General features: G+C 35.0%; 1 protein-coding gene across 1 annotated transcript in view; it reads left to right on the top strand.

Annotated features, from left to right (window-relative positions):
* The window catches only part of PSMD14 (proteasome 26S subunit, non-ATPase 14), a 48,595-nt gene that overhangs the window by 19,604 nt on the left and 14,964 nt on the right, over positions 1 to 14,027 (top strand). Inside the window, exons 4-7 of the mRNA XM_075756826.1 lie at positions 3,553 to 3,624; positions 3,942 to 4,061; positions 5,192 to 5,262; positions 6,224 to 6,374. Of these exons, the coding sequence (XP_075612941.1) occupies positions 3,553 to 3,624; positions 3,942 to 4,061; positions 5,192 to 5,262; positions 6,224 to 6,374 (414 nt within the window). The remainder of the gene's footprint in view (positions 1 to 3,552; positions 3,625 to 3,941; positions 4,062 to 5,191; positions 5,263 to 6,223; positions 6,375 to 14,027) is intronic.

The following is a 14,027-nucleotide window of genomic DNA, read 5'->3' as shown; positions in this document are numbered from 1 at the left end:
GTAGGAAAATAGTGTGAAACTAAATCTGTTGCGAAGGTAGATTCTGGACAGGTTTTGACCTATGGATCCTTTCTTCCTCAAAACTTCTGCATTGGTACATCAGAATAACGCTTGAGTAGTTCGTTCTATATTCAAAACAAAGGAAGGAATATTAACATGAAAATTAATATACACAATTGGTACAGGGCAATGAATTGTTTCCTTTTCCTCATAATTAGTAATTATAATCTATAAGGAGACCAGAGCAGACTGAAAGGAGATAGTGAGGCCTTCACAAAAGAAGCATCTATGACCAAGGAAATACTTGGCCTGTGCTGTATTTTAGGAGACTGAAAATTACTAAACCTACATTGTATTTGCATTGTATACTACCATTAGCTAATTTTTAAGAGTTCAGGTAAATTGATTGAACTGCATGATAACATTGGAGGCAAATCTTTTAATATTTTTACTATCTCAGGCATGTCCTTGAAGTGAAACAGTAATGTTTGCAGTTAATATCTCCTAATGCTGTGGCTTTAAAAAAAAAAAGATGCTAAGCAAGTTGATTTACACCAATGAAGCATTCCTTTGTGAATTAGCAATATTTTCTCCGCTGAAAATGAATTGTTGGCTATGGGTTGCTGGCAAGAGAATTTTAACGTAAGTTTTGAAAACTGAAGCTACTTTCTCATAGACTGCCTAAAGGATTGATAAAGTATAATATTAAATATCCTCTCTTCTGGACCTTCACCAAGGTAAACAAGCATCTGAAAGCTCCAAGGAGTATAGAAATAATAAAAGAAGGAAAGATTAGGAATGAGTACAGTAGGGTAACACCCTGCTTTTAGTTCCTACTAAAAGTAATTTAGTTGCCTTGTTACAGAAACAAAATGTAATAATATTTGTCTCCTCCCTATAGGTGTTGAATCTACTGACTGATTTTAGATTTTAAAATGGAAAAAGTTATGAAGAATAATTAACTCTTACAAGTTGTGAACACAGGTGTCTACATAGGGGACAGAGATGTGATTAATGCCTCGGCTGCAGGAAGGGGGTCAGTGTGATCTGCCGTCTTAACAGACATTAGAGATTCCATCTAGGAGAGCCATAGTCTGTGGAATAAACTTCAGTTCAAGCTCCTGATTTTTGAGAACAATCAATCAAACATCAACATTAGCCTTCCAGAAATCACAAAACTATTTATGCTAGTTTGGGGGAGATTTTTTAAAATATTATTCTTTATTTTAAAAAATACTGCATGGTGTAATAGGATGCTTGCTTACAGTGGAACGTTAAACGCAATCTGGGACAAATGTAGAATATATATATGGTGATCACAGCATGGATGTTATGGTTTTTCCTAAAGCAGAAGGTTACTGTGTTTGTACTTTTACTCTCAGTTCAGACCCTCTCTGGTCTAGAACTAGTAGAAAATTGGAAGAGAGCTTTATGTGTGAAGGAAGAGGTTGTTATCAAACTGCTAAGTTTTGGGGTTTTTTTAATTGAAACCCAACTCATCTGTGCTTTATTCTTAGAGGTAGTTAAGTGGTGGAAATTAGTCTTCGCTTTCCAAAGTATTAAGATTTCTAAGTGAAAAGGTGATTTAGAATAGACAACACAGGGGAGGTACAGTTAAGAAAGTAAACTTACATGTTTACAGAGAAAAAAACATAGTGACAGTATCAGAAAATGGTTGGGCATTTGAAGCTTCATCAGTCAAACAATATAGTTGTGGTAAGTTTAGAATAAGTGATTGAGGTGCCCTGTGCTTCTGGTCGTGTGAAATACTCTGAAGAACCGCTCGTAGAGTTTTTCGTCATAAGCGTCACAGGGACACTTCTCCACTGAAGCATCTCACTGTTGGGCTAGGACTAGCCAGGGAAATACTTGATGAAGAAGTGGAATTGATTAAAAATGGACCTTTGGTGAGAATATTATAGAATGTGAAAAGTTAAATCTGCTGGAAGATTGCTGATGGAAAGGCCAAACTGACAGAAGAATTAGCAATGAGTAGTAAGAAATGAGGGAGAGCAAGTATCAAGAGGTCATGGTCAGCAGTATCAAAGGTGGAAATACAGGTTTGAAGGTGTTAGGAAGCAGTTGTGGTTGACAGATCTGTGCGTGTATGAGTTTCAAAATATAAAGATTGGATTCAAAATATAAAGAGTGGATCTGGAACTAATGGAGAAAGAATTCATTGATAGTGGGGGGGGACACGACCCAACTGAATTTTCTTACTCTTGAAAGCATTCTGAAGACTAGATGATGTTTTGCTGTGTGTGTAAAAGTGAAAGTATGCAGAAAGGCTGATTACTATACCAATTTAATATACTGATTACTTAAGTTCCTGGTTTTATCCTCAGGAGGTGATGGCTTGTGTCGATCAGTGTGTCTTCTCTTTGATGTCATGTGGACACATGTTGTACTGAAATTTTCCACTTTAAGTGAAAAGTCAAGAATTTACTAAAAAAATTTTTTTTGCCCAATTTTGCCTATAACTGTGGAATCAAAGTTCTAAATCTACAAAATGTTTCTGTAAAGGCACCATTTTTTTTCCTCCTTTAACTTAATGTGGAGTATCTTTTTTTCCACCCTACTCCAGAGCTGCTTTGTTGCCCTTCTAAGTTTACATCACTTAGTTCAGAAGTAACCTTTTGTCTTCTCAGTGGAAATTTGTTGTACACAATTTGGTAATAAAGTAATGAATGTACTGTTAATTGGCTGTAATGAGATACGCTGATACGGAATTCTGAATATAAGCTCAATATGTCTCTTGCTCCTCGAGAAAGGGACATTTAGACTGCTGCCTCCTGTGTTTTTCATTTTCAACAGTACACAGAACCTGTTTCAACCAATCATTCACACCTGGGACAGTTGTGCTAATTTTTGAATAACTACTCATAAGGCAAAGAGCAAAGTATTTTGTTCACAGCTTTTCCACCTAGGGATCGGAGGTCCGTTTTTTCTCACTGTACCAGTGTATCTGCAAAGTACTCCCATAGCCTTTATCTGCAAGTCCTCTTTAGCTGAAAGCTGATGAAGCAAAGGGAAATTGCTGTTTGTGTTGGTGCCAGTTAATCATGCTAGCCCAGCAGCATTTACATTCACACCACTGTAAGAAACACATAGTTAATTGGAGAACTGGCCGTATTTTACAGCTGACGAAGGTTAGCATTGCGGCAAGGCTGACAAATGGAAACTTATCTGACTCTTAGCCTGTATGTCTTGTAACAGGTTTGTACCCAGTGTAATGCTTGCCAGTTTTTTATTTGACTGATTCTGATAAGATTGCTCTTTAGATTGGTAGTGTTTTGGGGTGGGGAGAGACAGGGGATGATGGCTGGGTGACTTGTATTACAAAATAGGTTAGGGAAGGAAGGTGCTGTAAACAAGTGTTCGGGGCTTGGATGTGCTTTTTTTGTTTTGTTAATAAGAACTGCATCTAACACACAAAGTCACAATTATATTATGCATTTTTCTGTAAGTTCTGTAATACGGAAAACAAAAGAAAATGTTTAGAAACTGCAGAATAACAATGGTGGAGAAAATAATTATTTATTCTTTCCATAGGGGCCACCAACAGATGCTCCTGCGGTCGACACAGCGGAACAGGTTTATATCTCTTCCCTTGCACTGCTGAAAGTAAGTGTTCTGTGTGTGCTGCATCTGTGTGTAGTGCTGGAGATAGAGCACCTGGCACCTATCCAAGTTTTACGGACTTGTGCTCCTTAGGTGCTGGTCAAACTAATTTTTAAAAGAAATTAATACTGTTTGGAACACTCAGGGCAAGAAATTGCTTCTCTCATTGGCTCTATTTTTACTATTTTATAGTTCCTTACAGTTTCCAAAAGTGCTACAAGTTGGAAATTATCTGTAGATGAACAAAGGCTGAAAGAACTATCCCAAGTCAAACTTGAACCTGCTGTTAAACATACAGTGTCATTTGGTCTTAATTCCAGATGTTGAAGCATGGTCGTGCTGGTGTCCCTATGGAAGTTATGGGTCTGATGCTCGGGGAATTTGTTGATGATTACACTGTGAGAGTGATTGATGTTTTTGCAATGCCACAGTCGGGAACGGTGAGTTCTTTGCAGCTAGACCTTGATAATTTTGTTTGCTTGGGTTTTTTTCCTTATGGTAAATATTTTTAAAAGCTTTTCCTACTTTATATTTTTTTATGCTATCTTAAGGTGTAACCTACTAGGTATAATTCAAACATGTCTAATGGATTTCAGGGTTTCATTAAAATATATTAGTTAAAACAGATTTATTTGTTTATTTTTTAGCAAAGACTAGTACTAGTGTGTATATGTATATATAGAGATAGGTCTTTACGTATGTATAAATATATTGGTATAACATCATTTAGAAGATTTACTAATTGATAACTTTAAGAACTCATATTATGAGCTAGAGGAAGGATTAAAAAATGTGAAAGGTTTGATTAGAAGTATATCAAGCTCTTAATTGTGATGGTGCTAGATATATTTCAAACATGCTCTCTTTGACAGATCTTACAGGGGCATGTCTCTTAAATGATATTTTTGTGATGTGAAAAAAATTATGTATTTTAATTTTGAGTACAAATATTCATGTTATGAAGATATATTTTAAAGAGATGATGAGCCAATGGATATAATTGGAATTTATGATGGTTTTTTGTGTAATTCGAATGAAATACTCTTCTTTTAAAAGACGGATCCCTTTGTAACTCAGAGCTGCACATCAATGAAATTTTCAAATTCTTTTGTCCTGAGCTTGTTCTATGCATGTGCATAGTATAAGTAGAATCTGCAAAAAGCCGTTATGTGATATTTATCTCGAATAAAACCTGTAGAGCTGAACTTGTGAGAAACAACAGGCCATAGTTTGCAGAACAAAAAGAGGAGAAAAACATGAATTCCTATGCCTATTTAATTATGTTTACTCGTAGTAGAGATTACTTAAATAGCAATTCAAAATCTTCTTTCAGCATTTAAAAAATCACATTGAAATACATTTATGAAAATTCTATTTTAAATTTAAGGATGTTCTATCAAGTAGTTCTCATGTAGTCAGGTTACCCTTTTAAACAGATGCTTATGAATGGTGTTTACATTTTTGTTTGTAACAAGTATTTTAATTTAAATTTTAACTTGTTTGTAACAAGTTAAAAGATAATACTGCTTTATGTACAACTATTACAATTTTTGCCTGTCTTCTACATCAGGGTGTCAGTGTGGAAGCAGTTGATCCTGTGTTTCAAGCAAAAATGTTGGATATGCTGAAACAGACGGGAAGGTAAGTCACCCTAAAGAGAGCTGACAGTAACAAGTACTCCCTGCATGTTGTTTAGAAGAAACAGCTGGCTTTCTGCAAAACTAGTAGTCTAAGGGCTATTAATAATGATTAAAAGAAATAATTGTCCCAGGAATTGGGTGAGTAGCATAGGATGTAATTCAGTCCACCTCATGGGTTTCAATTGCCAGGAGATTGTCAGTCATGTTAAACCTCCAGCTTTGATTATTGCACAGGAAGATTAAATGCTGCTCAATTTAGTATAGGCAGTTACTAGGCAGTACCTGCTTAAAAGATTGATTTTTTTTAAATTTCTTTTAATTAAGATAAAAAATTACAAAGTTCTAGCTTATTTATGAGCAATTTTGATGATAGGGAAAATAATTTTGTAAAAGAACCTAGTATTTAAACAAATTTTTATTTCACTCCTACCTCTCAACAGTTGTCGTCTGCTTGCTCAAATTCTTTTACTGTGGGAAAAACTTCAAAATTAATGTTAGCAAAAGGCTCAGCAGCTGAACAGAACAGTGCAAATTGCTTTTTGACTGAGTTCCTAGTTCTACTGCTGGTTTAATTGATATTTAATCCTTTCCCACCGTTGGTTCCCGTTGTCCATGTCTGAAATGGACTTTCTGCCGTGAAAATTCAACCCTTGACGCCAAGGAGTTAAAGAGTAGATATTTACTCAAGTGCTGAAAGGGTAAAAACTGGTTCAGGGAAGGTGTGGTAACAGGATGAAAAACTGAAAGCATGATATACTCTGCTAATGCGCATCCCTTAATGATAGCCCTCTTTTATTGCATTTATTCATGTCCATGTTTTCACCGTACTATGATGAGTAATTCAAATATTTCTAATCGTGTTTTTTTCACAGCTCATCATAATTTATGCCCTGACACTTTACTATTTCTTCTTGTGTTACGTGTTTTTATTTTTAAGAATCTTGATGTCCTCTTTGTTTCAGACCCGAGATGGTAGTTGGTTGGTATCATAGTCACCCTGGCTTTGGCTGTTGGTTGTCTGGTGTAGATATCAATACTCAGCAGAGCTTTGAAGCCTTATCAGAACGAGCTGTTGCTGTGGTGGTGGATCCCATTCAAAGTGTAAAAGGAAAGGTATAGTAGGCTTGCCTTTTTTTTTTTTTTTTTTAAAAGATACTTTGGTAAAATTTAATATAGAAGCACTGTAAATGTGTAAGGTTTTGAATTTTTGGAGGCCCATTCTGTGTTAAAAAATAAAAATGAAAAAAAAATTCTCACTGGAAATGAAAAGATAATTTTTAGTGTGTTCTTCATCTTACATCGGTAGTCCTTAAACAGGCTGGAGTCTTTGATATTATCAGTATACATAACCAATCATAATCCTCCCTTAATATCTTGCTATTCAGGTGTCACTCCACATGTTTGCAACTAATAATCCAAGTATACATTGTTTCAGATACTACATTTTAGTCACAAAATCTAAGATCAATTACTAACAGATTGGAATAGGTTCAGCCCCTTAACGTGGGCACTAACCAAGGCGGCATTGATTTATAGGCATTGCATATGATGGCTTCTGGTATCATTTCTATTCCAAATGTTTTGGGCAATCAAACTCTACAGAAGACTTAGTATCAAGCATTTGAGTTTTTGAGAAGTGTGCGGATAAATGATTAAGTATGTTAAATGATTATGAAAAGAGATTAACTTGCAAAGCATATTGGGTTATACTTGTCCTTTGTTGAAATCTCTTTTGTTCTTGTTTAGTTCTCTTTTTATTTCTTTCTAGCCCCATATGCCATTTTCCTATTTCCTGCCTCATGACAGCAGGGAGCAGCTCTATTATCACCTTCACAGAGCTGTCTGCAAATGTGAGAGGCAATTCGATTTTGCTCAACCACAGGGAGAGTGGATTAGAAAAACTACAGAACATACAGAAATTGGCTAGGTGGTTTACTGCTTTAAAATACTGCTGAGGTGTTTTGTTTGAGCATGCACTCCCATTGTATTGTAGAATAATTATTGAAATGCGTCATGGTATATATATGATGATATTAATGTAAATTTATAAATATTTAAAAAGTAAGTGTTCATCTTCTGTAAAGCTGTTGTATTATATTTCCTGTGAGACAGATCATATTAAAGCTACCAAACAATTCCACTAAGGGTTCCCTTAATTTCATAATAGAATATTCTGAAGCTATAGTTGTTTTTTCAGTTGGGTCTTTTTAAATCTGATTTTCATAGCAAATTTATTTATAAAACAGGCAATTGAAAAATTAATAGCTTCTGGTTATCTGGAAATTATTAGACATCTGAATCAATTTTGCTCCCTTTTGAATTGCATAAAGAGTAGAAGAAAATAGATGTACTTTTTGTAGAAAAATAAAAGAAGTAGTAGAATATTTAAATAACCCTGACTTACTTTTTCTAGAACTTTTTCCTTTTGCTTTTTCTTATTTTCCCACTCCAATAGAAATATTAAAACAGGATTCTTTTTATTTTGTCAAAATATAATTTTTGGGACTATGCTAGTAATTAATTTAGACCTCACTAGCTATTAAATCCATTAAAAAGAAAAGCCTCCCAGTAAGTCACACTACTGTTGTACCGCACTTGCTCACTAACTGCCTTTTTTAAAATAATTTTTTGCCACTGTTGTTTGACTCAGATGTCATCTTTGAGGGTCTTTGTTCTCTTCAAAAAAATAATCTTTGGCATATTTATATTGAATGTGAATAAATTTTTGTCCATCTAAACATTTCAGGAATTTTTGTCCATCTAAACATTTCTCAAGTACTGCTCTTGTGGCATTCTTGCCAGTACTTGAGATCAGTGGAAGTCTTGTAATGTTTGTTTCATACATGTCTAGCTGCGACAGTCAGATTAAATTACATTCTCAAGTTTCACATTTTAAAAAAAGTTTACATCTGTCATGTTTCTGGCAAGTGCATCCTTAAAAGCTTAGAAATAGAAAGAATCCCCCAAATTATGAGTACCACTTCTAATTAATTTCTTGATGTTGGGGGTGAGATTGAGATACAGAATGTGTATGATCCTGGTTGGCAAGATCACTTATATTAAAATGTATTTCAATTTTAAACGAACTGAGAGAAGAACAGATATATTAGAGCTCAAGGGGATTTCTTAAGTCAGGTTTAACTGCTTCACATGCATGGCTGCCTTAGTATAGTGGCCAGTGCCTCTTTGTATGTTAGACCACTTGAGCTAAGCCTATTTCAGGGAAGTACCTACTTTTTTCCTCAGCACCAGCAAAAGAACAACTGCTTGCAGAGGTCATTTTACTGGTGTAATAGCCACTACTTTTGGGCTTGTGCTCATGTATGTAGTTCTGTGAGTCTGAGATCATTACTCATTACACCTTTTAGTAGCATAACTGTGGCAAAAAATTAAAGTGATCATGTGGCATAGAAGATTTTAATATGGTGTGTTTTGACTGAGATTAGATATATTTAAAAGCAGAGTCCAAAATAACACATTAGCTAATTTTAAACCCACCTCAGGGCAGGTCCATGCCCATATAAATTGCTATGGCTTATAGTCAGCGAAGCGGTCGTGGTTGTGCTAGTGAAGAATAACCAGGGCAGAGGTTATTTTCATGTGTCAGGAAGTTGAAATGAATTCTGATGAGGAGCCTCAGGTTCACCTTGACTAGCTAAAGCATTAAAAAGCAGTTTGCCCTGTCACTGGTAGAAAGCGAAAACTTGTTAACTTCTTTGTTGGCTGTCCTCGTCTGGATACATGTGTTCCAAACACCTAGTAGGACAGGGGTATATGATTGCAATGTTAAAATAAGAATACATATAATTCTTATCAGTTAAAAAAATAAAGTAATTTTATGTCTTCTTAAGGCCAGTGAGCAAAAAATAAGAAGCCATAAAAAATCCTTATATAAAAATAAACCTCTGTGGATTAAATGCCCGCTGCTTTAATGACCATTTTGGGGCTGGGGTATTATTATGTAAGTATAGTAGGACACAAGAATCATAGAATATCCTGAGTTGGAAGGGACCCGTAAGGATCATTGAGTCCAACTCCTGGCTCCACACAGGACCAGACGAATCAGAGCATATGACTCAGAGCATTATCCAGATGCTTCTTGAACTCAGTCAAGCTCGGTGCTGTGACCACTTCCCTGGGGACCCTGGGAGAAGGACAAGTAATTCTAAATACTGATCTTATTACTTCTTACTACTTCACATACATATTCTTGAACGTGCAGTATGCTTTTTCATGACTGTGTACCATATATTGTGATTTTTAGGCTAACAGTGTTCTAGCTGTCTGTAAAATAAACTCACAGCAGATCAGTGAATTTTAACGGAAGGTCAATGTTAGCAGAACCCAGAGAGAAAAAGCTTTATGTTTTGGCTTTTTTTTTTTTTTAATTGATTACTGTGAATGAAGTCAAAGTAATCATGCTGAAATATGGCCAGTGGGGCAACCTGGCTAGCTGTTGCTTCATCTTGAACTTACTAATAAACCTTTCTTTTACCCCCTCCAGTTTTCCAGTCTGTGCAATGGAAGTTGTAATACATATTTCGACTATTCCACAGAAGCAGTAATTTCATTAAAGATCTGGAATAAAGCTAAATATTGATATTACATATTTATTTCCAACATACATTTTGAAACGTCTGTACAGAGAACTATATACCTTTGCCAAATGTTAAAATTAAATTTTTTTTTGGACCTTAACTTAGCAGCTGTTCCTCACCTCTTAGGCAAAATATAACTACACTAAACCCACTGTAACATAGTGTGTTTAATTCCACAAGCATTATCTTAATGTACTGGTCATGTGTGTTAAATTAAGAAAAAAGTAGTGTTTTCTTTTTTATTATAAAAAAGTCACTGTTTAAAATGGATTGTTTTTCCGAGGCAGTTCATCGGTTTCCCTTGATTAATAATTGCTGGCCTAAGGATTGGTAAAATATCCAAAATTGTCAGAAGTCCATGTTGTACATTTGAGAAGTTTGTTGGTGTTTGTGGTGTATTAGTAGGATATGTAGCAAAATCTCTTATTCATACAGCAAAATTTCGTATCAGTTGTATTGTAATTTTTCCTAGCAAGGCACTGCCAGAATTATTTGTAGGAAGATTTGTTGGTTTATGGCAAAAATCTTTTTCTTAATTGTTTGCTGAGGAAAAGACTTGTCTTTGCAATAACTTTTTATAAGTTCTACTTTGCCCGTTAATCACCTCCTGACAGATATGCTATGCATATCTTGCGCTTACACCATATCCTGCTACTTTCATAAAAGAGGATTTTGCTATGGTATTTTATCCTTATCTTAATCTCATTCAGAGGATACAAGGAGAAAAACAAAAAACAACAAAAGTACATTTGGGTAGCCAGCTAAATAAAAAAAAAATATTCCAGTTGTAAATGATTTCAGGAGATAATCTAGTCCAACTTTGTGCAAAACACTGTCAATGTTGAGTTCAGACCAGCTCGCTTAAGGTTTTGTCCACTTGAGTCTTGAGATGCAATAGCCTCATGGGAATACCTGTTCAAATACTTTTATTATTCTGGCAGTTATTTTTTTTCCCTTGTGTACAGACAACAGCTCCCCATTTCAGTTTATTACTACTGTCTCGTGCTACATATATCATTGAAGAACCTTGTTTTGTGGTCTGAGTAACCTCTTCTGGAATTGGAAGGTTTGATACCTCAAAGTGTAGCCAGAATATGGGCTGTAGTCTAAAACCATTTTGTTCAAGCAGTTTCTTTTCAGTGGAAGTCATAAATTGCTTTCTTTTGTTGAATTTCTGAGATCTTTAGAATGTTATTCTAGAAAGAGTAACAAATGTGATGAACTTTATCTTTTTTTAGAGAGTGCAAAAAATTTTCTTATCACGCTCCTTGAAGTCCCAAAGAGGGACAATTACAGTGTATGTTTAAAAAAAAAAAAAAGTCCTAAAATAGCTATTATCTGAAGAAAGATGCTGGGTTTATCCTCCTTGTACAAATGAACAGCTGAAAAGAGTTTAGCTGAGTTGCTGCTGGAGGTCCATAGCACAGTTGTTGTTGTCCAAAGTCAGGGTCATCTTGAGCAAGGTGAAGGTCTCAAAGTCCTTTTGAGCTGTTAACAAAGAAAAATAAGATCTTTAAATATTCAAATTTCCATTTAGGATTATAAAACATTCTAGGCCTTTTGTAAAAGTGTGGTAGCTCAAATACTGTACTTTGAAATTTTGTAGTATTCCAGCATGGTTTTAATTCTTACTGGGCTAATGAGATTTTGTCCATTTTTCAAAATGAACAAAATTTTTGTAGGACAGGATAAAATGCCACCATGAAACCAACAGATCATGTGGTTAAACAGAGGTTTATTTTTCATTTGTTGGATGACCTGTTCTGGCAACCTCTTCCATAAAACACTCCTCTTTCTTGTTTTTTTTTTTTTGCCCATTGGTACTTCTAAATCTAGGTGACAACCTGTGTGTAATTAGTCATGTATATGAGCAATATGGTTTTGTTAATACCTGATTTCAGTTTTTAACTCTTCAGGGTAATAGATGTTTACTTTGAGTGCTGACCATAAGAATAGCGCTTTGCAAATAGTTTTGATCTCTTCTGCTACTTTTACGTTACAGTTTAGATTAAATTTTCTATACACTGCACTGTCTCAACTTGGTGACATATGTGAAGAAAGGCAAGTGAACTCCTTTTCTGAGACAGTTTGTGTTGCAAATCCGCCAAACTTATCAAGACAAATATGTATGTTGAATGGGTTTATGACTTGGTAATTACTTGGTAGTCTAAAAGAGTGAAACCAAATGCAGACTGATACTCTTCTGAATGTTGGAATTACCATCTAGCCTCAAGATTTTCTCTGGCTGTACGTGAGTCCTCCACTAGTTTTCTGAAAGATTGCATGTTATCAGTCCTCCACTCTTTGATAAAAGAGTGCTATTATTTTGTCTTTGAACCTGTCCTTTCCCTTTGTTTCGTTGAATTAACGACAGGATTGGAGGAAATGGTGACTGTTTTTTAAGAAGGCAGAAAAAAAAGCAATCCTTGAAATGAGATGTGTGGAGAGACTAGTATAATGCCTGAAATTTGAAATGTAAAATAGTGCATTAAGAATTAAGTTTGTGAGAACTTTAAGTAGATTAGAGCCACTTAACAAGATTTTTTTTATATACCCAACTCCCCCTCCCCACTTCATGCATTTGTTTTTACAACCTTTACCTTAATAAGTCTTCCCTAGACACAAGTGAATTTTAACAATCATTAGGTACAGCTTGAAAGTATTAAATAAAAACAACTAAACAAAACAGTAAATTGGCTGTATTGTCACTACTGCTTTCGAGGCATGTCTGTTTATTGTGAATTATTAGAGGATAACATTTTGCAAGAAAAAATATTTTTAAAATGTGATACCTACAATTTTATGTCAGAATCTTTTATACCTAGAATGACTTTCATTATTAGAACTGGACTTGCTAACAATTCTCAATTATAAGGGGAAAATTCTAAAATAGAGAAGATAACTTTACAGTGTGTAATTCTGATTGAAATTTCAAGGGTACATTTCTGTACATTTTGTACAACTTCTAGTACATGTAGATACTCATACAGTACTGTGGTTCAGTACGTTGAACAGAGCATTTGGTGCAGTAACCTGCATATCAGAGATGGAAACATCCTAATTTGATCTAGGCAAGAACTGAATTTCGATAGGAGCCTGATTTGGAGAGTAATGAAGTAGATACATTTGTGCTGGGTTCGATTACTGTTGATTCAATAAAGATTGATGCTCTTTTTCCTGAAGAAGCACATTTGTAAGAGATGAATTGCATCTGCACTGCAGCGTAGGCCTCTCGGTGTTTTCAGTTCAGAATGTGTTTTTCTGAACCTAGGCGTAAACTACAAAGTATCGTACTGTTTTATTACTGCCAGTGTACTGCTGTTTTGTTACTGTTTTGTTTGAAAACCAGCATTTTTTTACAGTAGTTGCACATATTCAGAATAACATATTTTGCATATTTTAATTCCTAATTTTTTTAGTGGGATGCCAAACCTGTTAATATCAATGCTGGTGTTCTAAAATTGTTATGCAACATCCTTTGGACTTGCTGTGATTTAAGTGATGTATATTTACCTACTAAACCATTTACATAGGTTACTTCAGTTCATGCCCTTCCTTAAAACAAAAAAAAGTTCCAAGAAGACTTTTTGCTGAAAAGTATTAAATGTTTAATTTCCTTTTGCTGTGGTGGATATAGAATAGTCCATTTATCTTCATTAAGGCATATAGCTTTAAAACTTGTGGCTTTGCTATTTGGGAGTTACGGATGCATGCCCTCACTTGTCAAGATAAATGTATTATACTGTAGTTCTCTCCCCTCCCAGTATGGATATTCAAGTTGTACTGCGGGTTTGACCACAAGTAAGCAATTCTCTAAGGATAGAGAAGGAAAATGTACATACTCCTAGGAATATGTTTTCCAGAGCTAAAATTGACATTTTATAAATAATTTCCATGTTGCAAACTTCAAACTCACAATCACAGCAATTCAGTGATATGCATTTGGCATGAGTCAGTTTCAGTTCTTAGTGCTTTTCATTGGAAATGGCATAAAAAGTAAGATTTCTTTGAATTTTTTATGTTGTGGGCTTACAGGGGACAGAAGATGTTCTTCACTTGTAGTTGTCTAACAGTGCATGGCAGCATAAATAACGAAATGGTCATAAACCTGAGCTGCACTTCTCAGGTCACATGTTCCACTTCATTTTTAAAGAATCTAGAAACAAAC

Source organism: Balearica regulorum, chromosome 6 (genome assembly GCF_011004875.1).
Source record: "Balearica regulorum gibbericeps isolate bBalReg1 chromosome 6, bBalReg1.pri, whole genome shotgun sequence".
NCBI classification, from domain to species: Eukaryota; Metazoa; Chordata; class Aves; order Gruiformes; family Gruidae; genus Balearica; species Balearica regulorum.
This window is presented reverse-complemented; position numbering and strand designations above follow the sequence as displayed.